At 44.3% G+C, this 17,172-nt stretch overlaps 1 protein-coding gene across 1 annotated transcript in view; it reads left to right on the top strand.

Moving 5' to 3' along the window:
- Window positions 1–8,429: 8,429 nt before the first annotated feature.
- The window catches only part of SMIM7 (small integral membrane protein 7), a 68,593-nt gene continuing 59,850 nt past the window's right edge, over window positions 8,430–17,172 (top strand). The window contains exon 1 of the mRNA XM_073592845.1: window positions 8,430–8,543. Within this exon, the coding sequence (XP_073448946.1) occupies window positions 8,518–8,543 (26 nt within the window). The 5' untranslated portion in view covers window positions 8,430–8,517. The remainder of the gene's footprint in view (window positions 8,544–17,172) is intronic.

Below are 17,172 nucleotides of genomic sequence, written 5' to 3'. Positions count from 1 at the left end.
TCATACTGTTAATTAGGGTAATCCTGACAAGGATTTAAAAACGTATTCTGGCAGGATCAGAATATAAACACTTGGGGGCTATTAATAAAAATAAAGAACACATTCTGTGTTTTATTTTTTTAAACTTGATAGAATTACAGTTCTACTTTAACATCCATGTCTACATGCACTGCTTCCTCTAGGTGGAGCTGGTGTCACATCCAATCATTAATCACTATATGGCATTAGAAATGTTGAGGTTGCTAGTTACAAACTTCACAGCACAAGGAGCCTTATGTATGAAGCCTGAAAGTAAAACCTTATGTATTCCCTTCCTGTACAACAATCAGCTTCTTTATTCCCTGTTGCAAGGGCAGAGATTTCTTTTGCTAGACACTCTATACGTAAGGTCTAGATTGACTAGTACTGGAATATGCTACATGTTCTGACACAATCCCGCTTTTCCCCCACTGCAAAGGCTAACTCTTTGTTAAAGTGTTTATTACTCTAAAAAAAAAAGGATCATTTTCCTTTAAAGAATTTTATACAGCACAGTGCTTGTGCTGTGTAATTTGTCCCTTTGCATCACCTAAAATACCTGGCTGATCCCACCTGGTTCTGCCCTCCCCTCTGTAAACTTATCACGGTTTATCATGGCTGCTGAGCCCTGACACCGTGGTCAATTTACATGCCTGCATCATCCTGCTGTCGCTCCACTGTCCTTCTCTCCCCCCTCCTCCTTGCCTGTCAGCTAGTGACAGTGCCCGCCTCTCCCCTCCTGCTTTTAAAATAACTGTGTAAAGTACATACAATCCCCTCTGTTAAAAAACTTTCTATGCTCCAATGTATGTTCTTTGTAAAAAATATGCTGATTTGTACCTTATTTCATAGCGCTGCTCAGCACTCACGTGACTGCTTGCTGCTCTCCTACTCTCCTCCCGAATGACGTCAGCAGGGGATTCTCAGCCCCTCCCGCTGTAGCTGTCAGATCAGGAGAGGGAGCAGCGAGCAGTCATGTGAGCGCAGACCTATGAAATAAGGTACAAATCTGCATATTTTTTTTACAAAAAACATACACTGGAGCATAGAACGTTATGTAACAGTGGAGAATGTATGTACTTTACAAAGCGGCTTTACAACCAATTTAAGTGTAGGGGTGCAGGAATCAAGAGCAATACTTACTTTTTTCTCGCTCCAGCAGGCTCCCTCCAGTGGTGCAACTGATCCCACATATCCTCTTCTCTAAGGTGCACCTGGCCACATTCACACTCTTGCCTCCACCATGTACAATGCAGGGTTACTAGCTCTGCATTATATGTGATGACACGGTGGAACTGCCCAGAGTGCTGGAGGGAGAGAAGAACAGCTGGCTGGAACAGGGTAAGGGTAACAATGCAGCCTTTCTCATCTTCCCCTAGGCCTAACAAGCATTTAAGCCTTGGAAAGCAGGACACTGCAAGGGCATATTTTGTCTAATTCCTGGAATTGTGCTTCAAAAATACTAATTAGATTAAATATATTCATTACCCAGTATTTTATATCTTTAAATACACAGAAATTAAAGTGTATGTATAGTCAAAACTTTTTCGTTTTGATAGAGTAGGAATGGGATATATACTGTATATATGGAAAGATTACCTGTACTTCCTGTTACATAGTTACATACATGGTTACATAGTACATAGTAAGTGAGGTTGAAAAAAGACACAAATCCATCAAGTCCAACCTAGGTGTGTGATTATATGTCAGTATTACATTGTATATCCCTGTATGCTGTGGTCGTTCAGGTACTTATCTAATAGTCTTTTGAAAATATCGATGCCCCCCGCTGAGACCACCACCTGTGGAAGGGAATTCCACATCCTTGCCACTCTTACAGTAAAGAACCCTCTACATAGTTTAAAGTTAAACCTCTTTTCTTCTAATTTTAATGAGTGGCCCCGTGTCTTGTTAAACTCCCTTCTGCAAAAAAATGTTATCCCTATTGTGGGGTCACCAGTACAGTATTTGTAAATTGAAATCATATCCCCTCTCAAGCGTCTCTTCTCCAGAGAGAATAAGTTCAGTGCTCGCAACCTTTCCTCATAACTAATATCCTCCAGACCCTTTATTAGCTTTGTTGCCCTTCTTTGTACTCGCTCCATTTCCAGTACATCCTTCCTGAGGACTGGTGCCCACAACTGGACAGCATACTCTAGGTGCGGCCGGACCAAAGTCTTGTAGAGAGGGAGAATTATCACTTTATCTCTGGAATTAATCCCCTTTTTAATGCATGCCAATATTCTGTTTGCTTTGTTAACAGCAGCTTGACATTGCATGCCATTGCTGAGCCTGTCATCTACTAGGACCCCCAGGTCCTTTTTCATCTTAGATTCCCCCAGAGGTTCTCCCCCCCAGTGTATAGATTGCATTCATATTTTTGCCACCCAGATGCATTATTTTAAATTTTTCTACATTGAACCTCATTTGCCATGTAGTTGCCCACCCCAGTCCTAGAGATACAACAGGAAGTGAGATAAATCTGAGTGAAGTAAAAGTGAAGTGATCTCCCACTGTCACCAGAACAATTGTCCCCATTGAAAGATTTGCCCTCACTTCTTGCCCTCATCACAACTTAAAATCTTGGATTTTCACTTACTTTCTGCTTCTGTGACAGTGTCACCAGGACAATTAGAGAAGTGGATATCCCCAGCGGGGACACAAACTGCAATAAAAAATTGGCAATACACTTTCATTTCTCATATAATATCAGCAGATCCATGGGTTTAATAAAGTGATTGTAAAGTTTATTTATTTATTTTTTAATAACAAACATATTATTGTGAATAGGTGTCCTGCGCTGCCAGGTGTGTATTCCTATATGTGTATGGGCTGTTAATGAAAAGGTGCTGCTGTAGACACAAACATGTTCCCACAGTGTGATACAAATAAATAAATGTGCTGTGCTGCGAATGGTCACAACAACTAAATGCAATCTAAACCAAACAGTCAACGTCTATTAACATATATGGCAGTTAACATGTACTGTAGCATCCACAATGTAAGAAAAAAATAAAGTCTGTACATAAACAGTGAATAAAAATGGTGCTCAATGTCCATCACATATAACTTGTGCTTCTGTGTGCTGACAGTAGTATCGATATTCCCATTGCACACTTTCCTAGATAAGGCTTTGGGAGAAAAGGGTGCTGCAGCGACAACCAGCTGGAACTAGAAGCATCACAGATCAAATGCACATATTCAAATGAGGACACCTCAGACTGACACCCGCCTACCCCCAACTACTGACATCTCTGATTGACACCTGCCTAGCCCTAACAGAGTTCAGGAGTGCGCTGCATACAGTGTACAGAGTTAAGGAGTGTGCTGCATAGAGTGTAGAGTTCAGGAGTGCGCTGCGTACAGAGTTCAGGAGTGTGCTGCATACAGAGTGCAGAATTCAGGAGTGTGCTGCATACAGAGGTCAGAGTTCAGGAGTGCGCTGCATACAGAGTTCAGGAGTGCTCTGCATACAGAGTTCAGGAGTGTGTTGCATACAGAGTGCAGAATTCAGGAGTGTGCTGCATACAGAGTGCAGAGTTCAGGAGTGTGCTGCATACAAAGTTCAGAGTTCAGGAGTGCGCTGCATACTGTGTGCTGCATACAGAGTGCAGAGTTCAGGAGTGTGCTGCGTACAGAGTGCAGAAGTGCACTGCATACAGTGTGCAGAATTCAGGAGTACCTTTCGTACAGAGTTCAGGAATGTGCTGCATACAGAGTGCAGAGTTCAGGAGTGTGCTGCATACAGAGTGCACAATTCAGGAATGTGCTGCGTACAGAGTTCAGAAATGCGCTGCATACAGAGTGCAGAGTTCAGGAGTGCTCTGCAAACAGAGTGCAGAGTTCAGGAGTGCGCTGCAAACAGAGTGCAGTGTTCAGGAGTGCGCTGCAAACAGAGGTCAGAGTTCAGGAGTGTGCTGCATACAGCATGCAGGGTTCAGGAGTGTGCTGCGTACAGAGTCCAGGAGTTCACTGTGTACAGAGTTCAGGAGTGTGCTGCATACAGTGTGACGAGTTCAGGAGTAAGTTTTGTACAGAGTTCAGGAGTGTGCTGTATACAGAGTGCAGAGTTCAGGAGTGTGCTGTGTACAGAGTTCAGGAGTGTGCTGCATACAGAGTGCAGAGTTCAGGAGTGTGCTGCATACAAAGTTCAGAGTTCAGGAGTGCGCTGCATACAGTGTGCTGCATACAGAGTGCAGAGTTCAGGAGTGTGCTGTGTACAGAGTGCAGAAGTGCACTGCATACAGTGTGCAGAATTCAGGAGTACGTTTCGTACAGAGTTCAGGAATGTGCTGCATACAGAGTGCAGAGTTCAGGAGTGTGCTGCATACAGAGTGCACAGTTCAGGAGTGTGCTGCGTACAGAGTTCTGGAGTGTACTGCAAACAGAGTGCAGAGTTCAGGAGTGCACTGCGTGCAGAGTTCAGGAGTGCGCTGCATACAGAGGTTAGAGTTCTGGAGTGTGCTGCATACAGAGTGCAGAGTTCAGGAGTGTGCTGCATACAGATTACAGAGTTCAGGAGTGCGCTGCGTACATAGTTCAGGAGTGCACTGCGTACAGAGTTCAGGAGTGCACTGCATACAGAGCTCAGAGTTCAGGAGTGTGCTGCATACAGAGTGCAGGAGTGTGCTGCATACAGCATGCAGAGTTCAGGAGTGTGCTGCGTACAGAGTCCAGGAGTTCACTGTGTACAGAGTTCAGGAGTGTGCTGCATACAGTGTGGCGAGTTCAGGAGTAAGTTTTGTACAGAGTTCAGGAGTGTGCTGTATACAGAGTGCAGAGTTCAGGAGTGTGCTGTGTACAGAGTTCAGGAGTGTGCTGCATACAGAGTGTAGACTTCAGGAGTGCGTTGTGTACAGAGTTCAGGAATGCGCTGCATACGGAGTGCAGAGTTCAGGAGTGCGCTGCGTACAGAGTTCAGGAGTGTGCTGCATACAGAGGTCAGAGTTCAGGAGTGCGCTGCATACAGAGTTCAGGAGTGCGCTGCATACAGAGTGCAGAGTTCAGGAGTGTGCTGCATACAGAGTGCAGACTTCAGGAGTGCGCTGCATACATAGTTAAGGAGTATGCTGCATACAGTGTGGCGAGTTCAGGAGTAAGTTTTGTACAGAGTTCAGGAGTGTGCTGTATACAGAGCGCAGAGTTCAGGAGTGTGCTGTGTACAGAGTTCAGGAGTGTGCTGCATACAGAGTGAAGAGTTCAAGAGTGCGCTGCATACAGAGTTAAGGAGTATGCTGCATACAGAGGTCAGAGTTCAGGAGTGCGCTGCATACAGAGTGCAGAGTTCAGGAGTGTGCTGCATACAGAGTTCAGGAGTGCGCTGCATACAGAGTGCAGACTTCAGGAGTGCGTTGTGTACAGAGTTCAGGAATGCGCTGCATACGGAGTGCAGAGTTCAGGAGTGCGCTGCGTACAGAGTTCAGGAGTGTGCTGCATACAGAGTGCAGAGTTCAGGAGTGCGCTGTGTACAGAGTTCAGGAGTGCGCTGTGTACAGAGTTCAGGAGTGTGCTGCATACAGAGCCCAAAATGCAGGAGTATGCTGCATACAGAGTGCAAGAGTGCGCTGTGTGCAGAGTTCAAGAGTGTGCTGCGTACAGAGTTCAGGAGTGCACTGTGTACAGAGTTCAGAAGCGCACTGCATACAGTGTGCAGAGTTCAGGAGTGTGCTGCATACAGAGTTCAGGAATGCACTGCATACAGAGTGCAGAGTTCAGGAGTGCACTGCGTACAGAGTTCAGGGGTGCGCTGCATACAGAGGTTAGAGTTCTGGAGTGTACTGCATACAGAGTGCAGAGTTCAGGAGTGTGCTGCATACAGAGGGCAGAGCTCAGGAGTGCGCTGCGTACATAGTTCAGGAGTTCACTGTGTACAGAGTTCAGGAGTACGTTTTGTACAGAGTTCAGGAGTGTGCTGTATACAGTGTGCAGAGTTCAGGAATAAGTTTCGTACAGAGTACAGGGGTGTGCTGCATACAGAGTGCAGAGTTCAGGAGTGTGCTGCATACAGAGTTCAAGAGTGCGCTGCATACAGGGTGCAGAGTTCAGGAGTGCGTTGCATACAGAGGTCAGAGTTCAGTAGTGCACTGCATACAGAGTGCAGAGCTCAGGAGTGTGCTGCATACAACGTTCAGGAGTGCACTCTATACAGTATGCAGATTTCAGGAGTGCGTTACGTACAGAGTTCAGGAGTGCACTGCATACAGAGTGCAGAGTTCAGGAGTACGCTGTATACAGAGTGCAGAGTTCAGGAGTGTGCTGCATACAGCGTTCAGGAGTGCACTACATACAGAGTGCAGAGTTCAGAAGTAAGTTGCGTACAGAGCTCAGAATTGTGCTGCTTACAGAGTGCAGAGTTCAGGAGTGTGCTGTATACAGAGTGCAGAGTTCAAGAGTATGTAGCGTACAGCAAAAGGCAGAGTTCAGGAGTGTGCATCTCACATGCTACTTTAAAAGACAAAATGACTCCCCTCACCTCAGTAGAACAGAGCTCTAGCCCACAAATTTCCCCCAACTGAGGACTCCTTCCACCCACTGAAAGGAGCAGCCCCACCCCCTTCTCTGCTCCCATAAAAATATACAGGGCAGGGCGGGTTCAACTTCTCCAATTATGTCACTGCCGGTGACTCTCCAGCAGCAGTAATTGCAGATTTCGATGACTTGCCTGTCTTCACAGAACACTAGCATATACACTATGGTACACGACTAGTTGGCTGTTTTGACAGAACACCGGGAAAGGAGTGATAAACTTCTCGCCGCCTTGGAGGCAGCCATGTTGTTAGTTAGTAGCCTGGCGGACTAACAATGTCCAATCCATTATATCTTGTAGCATAGTGTATACGCTGCCAGTGTTCTATCAGATTACCACCACCCATCAGATTGTGTAACGGAAGTGACGTTTGACCAAAAAATATTTACTGCACATGCACTATGCGTTCCAAACACTTTATGAGCTGACAGATAGCGATAATCTGATGGAACACCCATTCGGACATCTTACTACACCCAGCTACATCTTGAATTTCAGAGTAATCTTAGCAATAAAGTCAGTGTATATAAATAAATATAATATATTGACATCTGTGATGCTGTTTGAATGTTTCATTTTGAAAACCTAAAGGTTTAGCCCTGAGCAGTGCAGGGTGTACCAACATGGCCTCCGCCACCTTCCTACTACTGGCGTCCAGCTTCTTTCAAAATTAAACATCCAAACAGCATCACAGATATCAACATACTGGATTTATTTATATATGCTCACTTTAAAGCTAAAATTATGCTGCAATTCAAGATGGAGCTGGGTGTAGTAAGTTGTCCGCTGCTGCTGTTCTATCAGATTAACACTACCCGTCAGATCACAAAGTGTTTGGAGTGCATAGGAGTGCATGTTGGAACGCATAGCTCATGCACAGTAAGTATTTCTTGGTCTGACTGTCACTTCCGTTACACAATCTGATGGGTAGCGGTAATCTGATAGAACACTAGTTTTCTGCCCAAAACTGCAACTCGCCGAAAACTCCAACCACGTCACTTCTGATGACTCTGAGTTGGCAGAACAGCGGCAGCGTATACACTGCAGCAGTGGTTCTCAACCTCAGTCCTCAAGTACCCCCAGCAAGCCATGTTTGCAGGTTTTTCCTTTATCTTGCACAGGTGCTTTAAATCACAGTCAATGACTTGGTATTTTGGACAGCTATTATATCTAAGAGAAATTCCCAAAACATGGCCTGTTGGGGGTACTTGAGGACTGAGGTTGAGAACCACTGCACTACGGTACATATACCTCCCAACTGTACCTGATTTCGAGGGACTGTCCCTGAATTGGAACAATGTCCCTCTGTTCCTCGTTCTTCCTCATTTGTCCCTCATTTTGGTCTGATCTATATAGTTATATATAAAATGCACTTTTTTAGTTTTTAAAAAGTGTTTTCCTTTGCTAAACCTTGCATCTAATTTGTAAATTGCTGCATTTGTACATTTAAAAAGACAATATAAAGGAATAGTAGTGGTAAAAAAAGCACTTGTGGGTTTAACTAATAATTTTTTTGGTATAATTCTTCTTTAAGGGGGCGTGACAGGAGGTGTGTCCCATGCATACATACTTATGCTCATAGGTGTCCCTTTTTCCCAACTGAAAATGTTGGGAGGTATGCACTATATGAATGGACATTGTTAGTACGCCCAATACTAACCAACAACATGGCCGCCCCCACGGCAGTGACAACTTGTTTCCTCCTTAATAAACAACAACCGCCCCCAGCTCCAAGGCAGAAACTCCCTGGGCCAGTAATGGCAGAAGGGATTTAGTAGCAGAGAGACCCTGCTGAGTGTAAAGATACATACTTTATGCATACAATCTTCACCAAAATGGCGTCTTTTTGGAGACAGCAAACATCTAGCTATATCACGTGTGCAGTGTTCGTGCACTGATTGGTCTACTAAGCTCCTGGTTCCCGGAAGGCGGAAGAAGCTCGGCGCTGGTGAGCTGGCTGCTGTTGTGGCACAATGATCGGGGACCTGTTATTATTCGGGTAAGAACGGGCAGAATGCGGGCTTTTTATAAATGGGAGGAGTTGGGCGCCACGTTTTGTTGCTGCAGTTCCGATGTGTGGTGGTGCTGTAGCTGCTCTTACGTCATCTGTTTATTCTTAGTATATTATGGCTTTATAGAAGACTATTGCCATCAGTATGGTGGGAACTAGAAGCCCACATTGCTGAAGTGATTGGTAATGTAGGTTCTCTCCCTCATAACCCCACCACCCCCCTTATTCTAAGGCAGCAGTTCTGCGCATGCTCCTGTCCTGACTTCTCCTGGCCCTCCAGCAAGTACAGACTGAGCTGTTTACCAGCAGCCTGACTTTACAGACACGTGACCAAGAAATGACATCTTCTCCAACACACCTGGCTGCATCTGGACTGACAGATTGCCCCCCTTACTTCTCTGCACATACATATCACTACTGAAATGTCTGCCTACTTACCTCCCTTCCCTAGCTATAGCACTTTATATAATCTGACTGAGGGGATACAAATGTTGCTCACCGTATAGCCAGCAGTTATAGAGTTTGTAAAGGTAATTAAAAATAATAAATACAAATAATAACATTCATGTCTACTCTGTGCAAATGGAATCTCACAGAACAGCCAGTGTCTTGCCGAGAAAGTTCCCTCGGCGGATAAGGACCCCCCCTGTATGGCGCAGCGCCTGCGCAGTACGAACTACTATCAGCCGCCGGAGATAGCCGAAGCTCAAAATGTTCATTCAGCTGTACACGGCGCCTGCGCCCTAGGTCCAGGTTCCTTCCCCACCATCCAAGTGGACCTAGAGGGGGAATAAAAAAGAGCCGAGCGAAGCGAGGCCGCGCCCGAAGAATGGCGAGCGGCCCTCTTACAGGTGCCGTGTACAGCTGATTTTCACCTATTCACCTTCGGCTATTTCCGCCGGATCCTACTGCGCAGGCGTCCTTATCTGCCGAGCGGAACTTTCTCGGCAGAACACCGGGAACCTCCTCTTTTCGGGTCCCCCCCTGCTGCTGTGTCCATTGATACTAAGGATGAGCTCCGGCGTGTTCGCACACCCCACGTGCAGAGCCCGCCAGGGAGTCGACACGGCGCTGCGCTGATCAAAGGCAGTGAGACATTTTCCTGATGTGCAGCTGCAGAGATCGGGAAATGTCTCACTGCCTGTGATTAGCACAGCGCCGTGCCGACTTCCTGGCGGGCTCTGCACGTGGAGTGTGCGAACACGCCGGAGCTCATCCTTAATTGACACAGACAGCGGGAATCAGCCCCGCCCTGTCCTCACTGGCTTTGATGGACAGCACTGGGAGCCAATGGCTCCCCGTGCCCTAGCAAGACCCGGAAGTGAGGGGAGAAACGCTCTGCGGACATGTACGGCGCTGGATCGAAAGTGGTCTCCGGTAAGTAAAGGGGGGGGGCTGAAGGGGTGATGGTGACACCTAAACATAAATTTCTTTTTACCTTAATGCAAGGAATGCATTAAGGTACATAATTTTTTTTTATTTTTTAGACTTTACAACCCCTTTAACGTGCGTTAATGTGATATTAAACACACATTAATTTACATTGTCCCTTCTATTTCTGTACGTGGATAATGGCACTGTAAGTATTTTAATTAAAAAATATCTAAGTACCTCTTTCCTAATCAATATACAGTTGTCACATGACCCAGATCTTGCCTGTCTGCAAGGAAATATAAGCAGGAGGAGTAGCTTCTAGTCCTCTGCTGCTGGTCACATGTTCAAAATAAATAAACACAGCCTTTGGAATACAGAGTAAAAAAAAAATGTCAATAAACTATTTAAAATTTTCATACAAATATATATTTGAGATCAAATTTGTATGTGTTTTTTTTTTTTTTTTGGCAATAATATGGTGTGTACGGATTTCTGCCAGTCACAGGCTGTGTCACACCCCTCCAGCCTGTGTCTTAGAATAATAGGGAGGTGAAGCCTCCATTAATCTACAAGTAATATCCCACCCCCATTAGTGGGCGGAGGAGGGTTTACACTATGTCAGGGGGCCGGACACAGCAGATGCAGGAGGTGTTTATATTGGATGATTCAGCAGTTATACCATACGCCAGGATTCTGTCAACCGTGGCAGGTGGAGCATAGACTCATTTCACACATAGAGTCCCTATACAGACAGGACCTCATCCTCTTCTGAGGGGGGAGCTAGGTTTTAGCAGGGGTAGAAGGGTGAGGGACGATACCCTTGAGAGAGTGGTGGCATTTGGAGTGTGGGGGGTGGGGTGATGTTGGGGATACATCCCAAGTAGGTGGGGGGTTTCCCTGTGCTACATTGATACAATATTGATGTATTATATTGTCAGGGAAAATCTAAACTTCTCCCTATAAGCATATAATTTCTTTGCGCTTAAAAGCACAAAAAGCTCTCTTATATAATGCCGGGAAAGCGCGCTCATTTATCTCTCCAAGTAACACAAACAGACGTTGGTATCACTTCAAGCTCCGTGTAAAATCCTGAGCAAAATAGCCAAGTGGCTTTTATTTATACTAAACACATGGATAACAAAAGAGGCTGCTGACTTCAGAATCAGCCAATCAGACACTTGTATTCATTCAAAAGAACCAATGACACACATGCATATAATCAAATATAAAAGCAGTAGTGACGAGTGCAGACGGTGGTGTGCAAAACCATGCAGCAAGCACATGGCTTTGAACACAGCCGTGTGCACATTCCCACTGCTACCAGTGATGCGAGCCGTACTATACCATGGCCCAGTGGGCCATAATATTGTATGGTTATACTATGGTTCCCAAGGTACGCAAACTTGTTTACTTAGGAGTTGAAATGCAGTCGCCATGGAGTGGCCAGTTCCTTGGAGAGACATAAACAGACATCCTTAAAAAGGTAAACAGATCCGCCGTGTCCACGGGAAGGTTTGCGCATCCAATGGTCTTCCACCAGCATCTGTATGTGCGAATACCCTCAAATGAGAGTATTGCAGCAAAACAGACACTGGGGGGCATCTGACAATATACATAAATAAAATTTTCCACAACAATATGTCCAATAAATTTTATATATATCTTGAATTGATAGCCTTTGTAGGTGCATTTTTTTTCTTGTGGGTTTTTTTTTTTTTTTTTTTTTTATGGTATAATATTGGAAGAACCTCCCCTTAGTTCTAGGGTATAGGCACCATTTCAAACAACCACTTCTAAGATTTATACAATTTTGGGTTCTTCAGCAAAGGAGTGGGTTGTCATTTACCACTATGTATACACCCACTTGTGTGACTCTATATAGTCTCATGTGCTGCTCAGATGTGATAGGGAGGAAATGCTCAGCATACAAACTCACTGAAAACTGAGTGCATGTGCAGAGTTGCCACCACAGCTGCAACATCCCTAGTAAGGATGAGCTCAGGCGTGTTCGCAACCCACATGTGCAGAGCCCGCCAGGAAGTCGGCACTGCTCAGCGCTAATCACAGGCAGTGAGACATTTTCCAGATCCGCGGCTGAAGACATAGAGAAATGTCTCACTGTCTGCTATTAGCTTTGTGCAGTGCCGGACTTCCTGGTGGGCTCTGCACGTGCGGGTTGTGAACACGCCTGAGCTCATCCTTTTATTCGTATTTGAATTGGGGACATGAACAGAAGGTGGAGATCGAGAGCAGCAGGATCATCTAGGATTTTTGCAGAATACAGAAAAGGAATATCATAGTGACTGACATTGCAGTGGACAGATTGGACACTTTTGACACTTTTTTGAAACCATTGACATTTATAGAGTGATCAGTGCTATAAATATGCAGTGATTCCTGTATAAATGTCACTGGCAGCGAAGGGGTTAACACTAGGGGCGATCAAGGGGTTAATGTTGTTCCCTAGGTGTGGACTGACTGGGGGAGGAGACTGATCGGTGTTCCTATATACTAGGAACACAAAATCTATCCCCTCTCCCCTGACAGGATGTGCCCCCTAAGCTAAGGTCGTCATATAACGCCCGCCCAGGATAGGAGAGCCAACTTGCGGACATCATTTGACTATGGGTGGGATGGGAAGTGGTTAAAAATGGATCTTCCATTTTTAATTATTTATTTATTTTTTTGCCAAATGTGTCTTCGATTGAAATCATTGGAAACTCATCAAAGTGCATGTAAATGTTCATCAGTGGTAGCAATGCAAAGTTCATGTAAATGTGTGTCCACGATACAATAACTTGCATGTGCTGTATACCAGGGCTTTACAAATCCCAGAAGCTTGGTGGCCAATGTTCCTTAAAGTGGAACTTTAGTCAGAAAATGAAGTCCTCTTAGATGACTTCAGGCTAATCCCTTTTGCAGGTATAGCTATGTAAAATATTAAAAATAAGTGTCTATACTGTTTACAATCCAGTAATACTCCAGTCACACCCTGCTCTGCACATGCTCATTTGCCTTCTATTTTTAGGCACTGCCAAGTTTGTAGAGGCCGATCTGCTGACAGCTTAAAAGTGGAATTAAACGCTCCAACCCTTTACAGACAAGGAAGCTGCTTCTGTTTGATCTGCAACTGTCATGATGATGCATGTGATCAGTTATGACACCAGCCATTTGATGGTTTGACAGTTTGGTTGAGGACACAAGCAAATGTGACAGTTAGCAATCCAAGCATTTGCAGGAATGTAACTGTTTTTTTTAAACTTTAATCTATGGGTTTAATTCCGCTTTATGATTTACTGCTGTTTAGGGGCTCTGGGCTTCAGCAAAATGGCAGCCTCCAGCAAGGAGATTTAGGGGCAATGCTGAGGGCAATTTACAGCACACACTCATTTTGGTAGCATAATAATTAATGTGAAATATATGTTCCTTGCTAAAGACATTATTTTTAATCAAGATGTTATGGGTGAAGTTCCAGCCTTGTTTACACTAGTGATTGGACGGGCGGTAAAACTATGCAGTTGAGCCACTGTTTTATGGGCCCAAACCGCTCCCTCATTAGCTCCAAAGGCAGTGGAGGGATGTGTACTTATGCCACAAAGCTTTGCATAGTGACGCAACAAAAATTATCCCCGTTGTCACATTTAGTACTGCCCGCTGAGTGTGTTTGTGGTGCACTACTAATGGGGTTCAAGGAGTTAAAGCAGGCGGTGAGGTGAGGCATCAAATGTGGATCACTTTTCAGAGAGCAATGCTAGTGTAAACTAGTTCTAAAAGCAACCACTGGTGCCTAACTACTGAGATTTTTTTCTTTTTCTAGTTGTGTCAATGGAGCTGGCTCCTCGGGGAAAAAAAATCCTTCTGGCTCCTAATTCCATATAAATGTGCATACCCCTGTATTTGCAATGGACGTCTCAGCTTGACTTCTATGTGTACATTCTGGAAAGATGGTCATATCCTGCTTCTTCCTGTAGTAAGGCTGGTCATAGACCATTCCAATATGAACCGGTGAACCGGCCGAGATTCAAACCGTGTATGTGCAGGCTGAATGTTACCCAAGTTGACTGATCGATCGATCAACTTGGGCAGAACCAGCCTGCCGGATTTTGCATGCGATTATTGCTAGCGACTGGTACAGCCGTTAGCAATAATCACTGTCTTCTCCTGGCGGGGACAGTTTTCCCCCCACCAGGAGAAGACAATGACTCGTCAGAAGGGATTCCCCTGCCAATACTGTCTGTGCTGATGGGGGAATCCAGTGAATTTCTTTCCTGCAACCTGTGGTGTATGGCTTGCTTAAAGTGGAAGTCCAATCAAAAATGAACTTTTGTCTATTAATCGTAGAAATTCTAATCGAAGGTAGACAATCCGCTTCTTCCTGTTCTTCAAGGACAACCTTACTTCCTTATTTCTGAATTCTGCATGGGGGCCTCTCACTTCCTAAAAACGTTGTCCTTCTACTGTTCATTCTAACCGCCCCTGTCATGCTCAGCCCCACCCCCATCCCTCCTCTCCTTTTTAGACAGACATGTCTAGACCTGCCCAGCCCCACCCCCATCCCTCCTTTTCAGATCTCCTCCTGTCTTCATAGCCTTGTTTTGGATAGCAGTTTCTCCTGAGAGAGGGGGGGAGGGGAGGGCAGGCATTGGAAGTCTGTTCTGTTTGTTAGAAACTGTAAGATAGATTACAATGCAACATGCTGCTGATTTTCTACAGTGTACAACAACGTGGTTGTTACTGCATGGCACTGTGTGCATGGTGTGGCACACGCCCAGCTGAGGGAGCTACATGTAAGTAATGCGTTTAAGGCTCCATTTCCACTAGTGCGACTTGTCATGCGACTTTGGACACATAAAGCCCCATGACAAGTCACAGCCCATTGATTTCAAAGGCAAACTTTCCCATCTATGCGCCTTTGAAAAGGTGCCTGCCTGCACTACTTTGATGCAACTTTTGATGCGACTTTGATCCAGAGTGTAAAGTTGGATCAAAGTTGCACTCTAAATAGCACAGCTTTGGAGTCGCATTAGTGGAAACGTAGCTTAAGGCTAGAGTGCGACTTTGAAATGTGACTTTGATGTGACTTTGAGCGCAGCTTTGATCCAATTTTACACTCTCTGGATCAAAGTCGCATCAAAGTATTGCAGCTACCTTTTTAAAGTCATTGATTTTCAAAGTCGCATAGATGGGAACGTGTACCATTAAAATCAATGTGCTGTGACTTGTCATGCGACTTTGGACACATAGTCATATAAGTCACGTTTCCACTATTGCGACCACAAAGTTGAACGATTTAGAGTGCAGCTTTGATCCAACTTTACACTCCCTGGATCAAATTTGTATCAAAGCATTTCAGGTATCTTTTCAAAATTGCATAGATGGGAATGGTGTCATTGAAATCAACGGGCTGTGACGTGTCATGTGACTTTGTGTCCAAAGTCGCATGACAAGTTGCACTAGTGGAAACGGAGTCTTAATGTGGTTGCCTATACTATGATCATTGTATACTGTGAGCTGAGACCCCAGAGCATTTCCAACAGTTCCCCCTGTGTCCAGCTCTCTTCTCCTGTGCACAGCTATACTGTATATGTGCCTTGTCCCCTCAACCTATTCATCTCTTAATTTTCTCACAAATTGGGATGTACAATGCATCCTTACTGATGAGAGAACACTGGGTGGGAACCTATGATCAGCTCCTCCCATCCTTTTTATGCCCACTGGCTACACAGCAAGAATGTCCCTCCCAGGAAGTGATGTCACTAGATTTCAGGAACCGCACCCTCTGGCTGATTTAAGTCTCAGAAGGAAGTAGAAATGAAGTCATGTGACAGCACTCGATGCTGCAAAATACAGGTAGAAAAACTGGGATTTTTTTCATTTTGAGACATAAGGCTGAACTTAGCTCACATTAATGGTTGCAGGGTGAGAATTTAAGTGTTAGGGTGGACTTCCACTTTAAGGGCTTATTTACACTGCAATCCCCGGGTTTACAAGTGTTTTGTAGTGGTTTTTTTTGTTACTGAGTTGCATTTACAAGTATTTGCGTTGCTATGGAGCTCAAAAAAGTTTTTGCTGGACACCAGATTGCTGGTTGAAAAACGCAATGTCAACAGCGTCTTGTACTAGCGTTTATGGGCGTTTTTAATAAAAATACACAGAGGACACTCCAAATTCCCACAATGCATTGAAAAAATAGGATGCCGAATGCTAATTAACGCGCGTTTATCGGCGTTTGACGGTTTTTAGAGCTTTTTGTGGTCATAAGAACGTCACTTTGAACGCGATTTTATGGCGTTCAGAGAACAGCCCGTAAACTCCACTGCTGATAAAAGCTAAAAAATGTCCATGTGTGCATGGACACATAGGATAACATAGAGTAGATTTTAATGGCTGTTAAAAAAATGCCCAAACTCCATAAAACAGCCGTTTATGAGCTCCATTGTGCATGGAGCCTTATGTGTTTTCATATGTGTTCTGGTATGTTTACCATACTTTACATTTTTTAAACACACGTGAAAGCATCACAATGGTGTAAACTGGGCTCATTGAAATACATCTAAGTGAGGAAAGCTTATGAGAGAGCTGCTCTGCCTTTCTCCAAAACATGAAACCCATGTTCCAAAGCAGAACTTCACTCAATCAACATTGATTATGTTTAGGCCTGGTGCGATGCGAGAACCCTGCGAATCCACTGCGGGTTCCTGCATCGCACCGACTCGCATGGCAGTTCACACTGCCATATAGGGCTGCAACTAACGATTATTTTCATAATCGATTAGTTGGCCGATTATTGTTTCGATTAATCGGTTAATAACCTTAAAAAAAAAAAAAAAGTGTGGCGTATAATTTAGTTAATATGTAAAGTTTAAAAAAAAGGCAATTTATTCTTAAATATCTCTATTTAGCGGTAAATATAAATAACTAACTATATGGTTAGGGAGCAAAATATCTAATCCACTCTGAGAATAACAGACAGAAGAGATATACCTATATACTATTAGAGGAGTTATACTGTATAAATTGTTAGAGAAGAGATATACTGTATATACTATTAAAGGGTGAATCTGATAAACATTTTCAGACTCAGAGATCAAATGTCTTCCTTCAAAAAAAAATTTCATTTTGTTCATGTTCATGTTCGTTCGGTTTTCTAATCATTAGTGGGGTCAAGTCGACGTTCATTTTCAACCACAGTGACGGGAAAATTTTGAAATAGAAAACTTCTTGGTCAAAGGAATTTTCTGAC

This window comes from Aquarana catesbeiana, linkage group LG01 (assembly GCF_042186555.1).
Source record: "Aquarana catesbeiana isolate 2022-GZ linkage group LG01, ASM4218655v1, whole genome shotgun sequence".
Lineage (NCBI taxonomy): Eukaryota > Metazoa > Chordata > Amphibia > Anura > Ranidae > Aquarana > Aquarana catesbeiana.
This window is presented reverse-complemented; position numbering and strand designations above follow the sequence as displayed.